Source organism: Camelus dromedarius, chromosome 12, assembly GCF_036321535.1.
Source record: "Camelus dromedarius isolate mCamDro1 chromosome 12, mCamDro1.pat, whole genome shotgun sequence".
NCBI lineage: Eukaryota > Metazoa > Chordata > Mammalia > Artiodactyla > Camelidae > Camelus > Camelus dromedarius.
In genome coordinates this window covers 23,505,176-23,511,178 of record NC_087447.1, presented here as the reverse complement: position 1 = coordinate 23,511,178, position 6,003 = coordinate 23,505,176, and the positions used below count along the sequence as shown (strand labels likewise).

The 6,003-nt window shown below is 42.4% G+C and overlaps 1 protein-coding gene across 1 annotated transcript in view; it reads left to right on the top strand.

The window, feature by feature from the left end:
* Positions 1–140: 140 nt before the first annotated feature.
* The window catches only part of PDHX (pyruvate dehydrogenase complex component X), a 66,022-nt gene continuing 60,159 nt past the window's right edge, over positions 141–6,003 (top strand). Inside the window, exon 1 of the mRNA XM_011000580.3 lies at positions 141–333. Within this exon, the coding sequence (XP_010998882.2) occupies positions 141–333 (193 nt within the window). The remainder of the gene's footprint in view (positions 334–6,003) is intronic.

Genomic DNA, 6,003 nt, shown 5'->3' with positions numbered 1-6,003 from the left:
GCAGGTAGGGCCACCGACCTTGGAGGCGGGACTAGACGGGCTCTTTGACTCAGAGACAGAGGCCGTAGGCGCCCAGGGGGCGTGTCCAACTGGGTGTGGGGCGGGGCCTGGGAGGGCCCTGATGACTGGGCGATCAGGCTATGCTGAGGGCAGCCCGAGAGAAGGCCGGGAAGATGGCGGCCTCCTGGAGGCTGCGCTGTGACCCGCGGCTGCTGCGTTGCCTCCTGGACTTCGGCGGCCGCCGAAGCCCAGGGCTGGTTAAGGGGGCTTCTGGGTGGCCTTTGGGCCGCGGAGCTAGTTGGAGATGGTTTCACAACACGCAGTGGCTGCGGGGTGAGTGGTTGGGGCTTGCTTAGCTTCTCTGTGTATCTGAGCAATGGGCCTGGGGCAGGGGCTTTTTGATTGAGGGCCTGCATCTGGGTGTGGACGTCTTGGGGCCCCCTGTTCCCTTGGCCTTTTCTCAGGGAGGGATCTGCTGATTTGGCCTAGTGCTTGCCGCGAAGCTAGGAGAATTTGACTCCGTCCCTGGCCGCCTGGTTGGTATGGCTTCTCTGTGACCTTGCCTTGGAATTTGGGTTGTGAGGCGCGGAGTCCTTTTTAAGGCCTCTTCTTAGGTTTCCTTATGGTTGTCAAGCTGCCCAAGTTTGCTCAGATTCAGATGTCACCGTTAGCCATTTTTTATTCATTCTCCTGACCCGTCTTTATTAGGATATCTTCCCGGCCACTGGGGTTTCCCTACGGGACGACTGGTAAAGGACCCAATTTGTTAAAGTCCAGGCCTCACAGATATAGGTCCAGAAGAATGTTTTAAGCACAACATGAACTTGAAAGAGTGAAAATTTAGGAGGGGAGTCTTACGAAGAAAGTGTCGATTTAAAAATCTACGACATAATAGTTGTGAATTTAAGTTTTATTCAGGGTCTTTCTGAGGATTATAGCCCTGGAGACAGCCGCTCAGCTCTGAGGAACTGCTTGCTCTGCAGATGTAGGGGAGAAGCCAGGTTATATTTAAAATTTTTGGCTAGGAAATTCGTGCCGTCAAGCATACATCTTGGTAAAAGATTACTGCTATATCACAAAGAGCAGATATTTCAAGTTGGTGGTTTTGGTACTTTTCTATATATGGGAAAATGTAAGAATTCACGGTCATTGAAAATTCTTCCTGAGATATGCTTTCTACTATCTTAAGGGCCTGTTTATCCAAAGCACAGAGTGCTTCATTCTGTTTTTCATCCTGAAAGCTGCACTGTAGCTGTGCAACTGCAGTGGGTTATGACTTAACCCTTGTAGAACTGGGTAGTCATTGAAATTCTTCTTTGTTCACAAAGTTTATTACAAGCAGTTGTCATTAAATAATGATGTAGACACAATTAACACAATTCTTCCAATATTTAATAGTATGTAATGTAATATACCCGGCATTCTTTTTCTTTACATGCGGATGGGGATGGGTGGATGTTTGAGTGTGATGTATCACCTGCCAATTATTGTCACTCCACAGGATGAATTGTAATTAAAAAAAATTAGATGCAATAGGCGTGGCCTACACATTCTAAGCTATCCAAGGCTCAGAAGAAAAAAAAAAGTTACTCGAAGTTACATGGTAAGATGAGTGCGCTGAGATTTTAAGATCCAGTGATGAGAACAGTTTATTTCAGTTTCTTTAGCTTAATGTTTCATAAAATACCTCTCGGAGCGGTGGTTTCTTTAAACTGTGTTTAGAGTTCCCTGTCCTCCCTTCTCTGAGTTTTTTAAATATTGAACTTTCCTACAACTCGCAGAGATTCTGTCTGGGGTAGAGCTCAGCAATCTGCATTTTTACAACCAACCTTTGGTGGGTTTTGATGTTTTATGTTGGTGCTTGAATGGGCTACACTGCGAGTCACTCTCATAGAAAATGATGGAATGGTAAAATCTCAGTTTTCAAAATAATTTACAAAGAGTGTTGTTAAGCTTGTTTGTGAAACAGTTCCTTTTGAGAATCTTTGAACATTTTAGACCCTCTCTGCAGAGGAAGGGACAAGTGTGGTTACACACAAAATGTGCATGCAGTTTCAAGGTTTTTTCTTAGACCAGATTTAAGGACCTCTGCCTTTGGAAACTCTCTCAGGCAGTCATTATCTGATGCATCCTCACATTTTACCTACCCACCCCTCCCCCAACACACCATGAACAACTTGTCTAACTCTGCTTGAACATCATGTGTAAGGAACATTCCAAGGAAGCTGTATTAGTTTCCTAGTGCCTCCTTCTTTGGTGTATGTACAGGACCCCAGTGGTTATATTGAGCCCACCTGGATGATCCAGGAGTCTTTCCCCATTTCAAGGTCAGCTGTTTAGCAGTCTTAATTCCTTTTTCAACCTTAATTCTTCCTTGCCATTGTAACATAACATAGTTAATAGGTTTTGGGGTTAGGGTGTGGTGCATTTTGGGGGTGGTGAGGGAGGTTTTTTTTTTAAAATATTGAGATTTTTTTTCAAATACTGAGCCAAAATTTGTGTCCTAACTTTTCACATACAGGTTTTTGTTTTGCCGTGATGAATTCCTGTGGCAGTTCTTGAACTATTTGCTTTACAGAGTGTGGATTACATGACTTGTTTGTTTTTCTCTGAGCTTGGTAGAAACTGTAGTTTCATAAAACTAAGCAACTATTTGGTAACCTATAGACTATGTAAACTAGGTGCAATTATTGAATTATTTCCTCTTTTATGTATCTATCCAGGATCTAAAAATCTGTCAGTTGGGAAGTCACTTGGAGTTTTGGTTTCCTTAAAAGGTGCTTGTTGGCAGCAGTTTTATGAACTACAGCATATGCCATGTCCTTAGTTCTTGGAGAATTCCTTATTTTCTCCTCACAAAAACCTAGTAAAATTGACATTATCTGCATTTGTATTGGACAAAAATACTAAGGCTCAGAGAAATTAAGTGGGACTTCTAAAGCCACACAGCTATAACATTAATGAACTGAAAAGGATACAGACACACAGACACACACACACACGTAAACACATACGTATATGTGTATACATATTTTTAACCTATGTTTAACAAAACCTTAACTAGTTTCATTCTTTCAACTGGTACGTTTATTGAGAGGGCAGAGACCGTTATTCACTGTTGTGCTACTACTGAGTGGAAAGGATGATGTGAGATTGCTGGTGCCTGCTGGAAAGTAGCCAGCCTCCTGAAGGAACAGAGTCTCTGTATTCTGGCACATGGCCCATTTAGTCATGTTTAGCTTCTGGAGATGCAATCCTAAATTCTGTATAGGCTTTATCCTTAAGGTAAGGGAGGTAAACAACAAAGGCATGATTTCAGGAGTATGTGCAGTAAGCTCTGAAGAGGCAAGTTCAGGATGATGAAGGAGAACTTAGGAAAGCATCTTGGAGGTGGCAGCCCTTCCAGGCTGAAAGAGTAGCATATATAAAGGCCCAGAGGCCAGATGTGATATTTACCTAAGTGGCAAAGGATGTGTGAACAGGTTTTCAACCTACCCTATGCAATTAACTTTGAAGAGTTTCCACTGCTGTCCTTTCAGAGAAAATGACATGGTTTGAATTAATTAATAATTAATAAGATTTTAATAATACTGCTTTTAAGTTGTCTCTGGGGAATAACATGTTGAATTTAAAATGACATGTGAGTAGAAAAATAAAGGTTCAAACTTTGTAGTGCTTTGTCCAAAATACAAGCACAGGCCTTGCATATGCAGATGTTAAATACACATATCTAGGGAAGCTAAAAGTCTAGGAAGTTACAAAAGGACAAAGACCGACGTCTACAGTAGGATTGCAAGTTGGCAGCCAGTGAACCAACCTACGTGATTTTAGAAGAAAATTAAATTTATTGACAATATTCAAAAACTAGCAACTTTAGGTAAAAGTCTAGATTTTTGGCTTTTCTTGAAAATTTAAAATTAGGGCGTGTGTGGTGACAGATGAATAATGATTGTTCTCTTTAGGTAGGAAATTGCCACTTTCTAGTTTCCTACTCTCCTCTCTCTTTTACCCCTTAGTCCTGTGGTATTTGTCATCACCTCTAGTTGTCATTCTTTTCTTGTACTCTTATCTCTATGGACAGCAGACAACAAGAGGTATTTAGGAAAAATGGGAGAGAGCAGTTGGTATGTGTGTGTGTGTGTGTGTGTGTGTGTGTGTGTGTGTGTGTGTATACATATGAAGAAGCTTCTTTTAGATTTACTATGAAAATATAGCATGTCTGGATCTGAAGAAAAAACTTCCAGATGCTGCTGGGCCACTTCTTTGACCTGCCTTTTCCCTATAGGCATCTGAGTTTTTGACAGCGGTTCTATAACAGGGAGGCAACTTCTTTGATAAGAGTTGATGGTGTGGTGTGTTGACCTAAAACAAGTAGACTGCCAGACATTTCTCGAGCAAAGATGGGTATATTTGGGATCAGCAGAGAATTGTAATTTGGGGTCTGCAACCATGGGGAGCCAGGTGCAAATCCCACCCAGCGCAGGAAGGAGAGGGGCAGCGGAGGTGGGGAGTGCTATAGCAAACAGAATCCATAGCTTTTCATTGACTGAGTCCTTACCAGGAAAGAAGAGGAGTCAGTCTTCCTGCTGGGCTCTGCTGTCATCAAGGGCGTGAGAGCTTCCCCTTTGGGTCTCCCCAGTATTTTTAAACAAGTATTTTTTGCCAAAACAAATACTGTTTTAGGCCTGGCTCTAATTCAGTCCTTCTACACTAATACTGATGAGACTGTTACTGTTCTTTGAGTTCTTTGACTGTGGTCACAGAAACTCATAGATTAGCTGAAGTAAAATAGGATTTCTTAGAAGGATACGACACCAGATTTATGAAGTTGCGGCTGGGGCCATGGGGGATCCGTGTTGATTCCATACCCTTCTAGGCTCCCATTGTTTTTTTCTCTGATTTAGTTTGTTTTTCTCCACAGACTTGCCAGTCTGCTTCCTCATAGCTTTTCTTTCTCTGTAATGTCAGCTTGCTTTGCCTTCATGTTGATTCAGGCCCTTATGCTCCATGCTCTTTTAGTTCAGTTCAAGTGCACACCATCATTTCTGTGATTTAATTCCAGATTCCTTGGGCAGAGAAGCTGTTGACCCAGTTGTAGGTCAGCTGTGCTATAGAGTGCACAGGATTGATCCCATCAAAGACTGCAGTTAGGACATTTTCTTTAAAAAGGGAGTGTGATTTGGGAATCTGATGTCTGCTATTTGGACAGTCTGATTAAAGTAGGAGAGTAGTGAAGTCCTTCATTTTAACTGTTATGGGGTAAGTATTGACTAGAGAAAATAGGTGACTGCTTAAGCAAAGCAGATCTAGGCTACTCAGTAGGTGAGATGTGTGATCATCTAGGGAAAACAGGAAGGGGATAAACGAGATCTTAGTAGAAGCAGCAGCAGGAGAAACTGATAAGGTTTGGATTATCAGGAAGTACTTAGTACATATTTGCCTTGCCTTAAAACATTTCATTCAGGATATGGAAGTGGGCCGTTCAAAGGAGGCATCACGTATTGAGCATTTCATGGGTTTCATTTTAGATTCTTTACTTCTGTCACTCCTAATCATAAGAACCCTGCAAAAGTTAGTTGTGCTTTATTGGTGAAGAAATAGAGACTCCATGAGGTTTAGCTGTTTGCCCAAAGTTAGTAAGTAAATGACCATTTTGGAACTATGTACATGATAATATGCAGGGGGAGAAAAGGAGTCCTTTTTTGTTGGATATCTTGGAATGGACTGACTTTGACTAACCAAGGGGTTGGGTACTATAGACTGGATATTTGTGTCCTCCATCTCCCTGCTCCATTTATATGTTGAAACCCAGTGCCCACTGCGAGGGAATTAGAAGGTGGGGGCCTTTGGCAGGTACTTAGGTCATGAAGGGAGCCCTCATGAATGGGATTTAGTGCCCTTACAAAAGAGACCACGCACAGCTCCCTCACCCCTTCCACCACATAAGATACAGCAAAAAGATGCTGTCTATGAACCAGGGAGTGGGTCCTCATCAGCCACTAC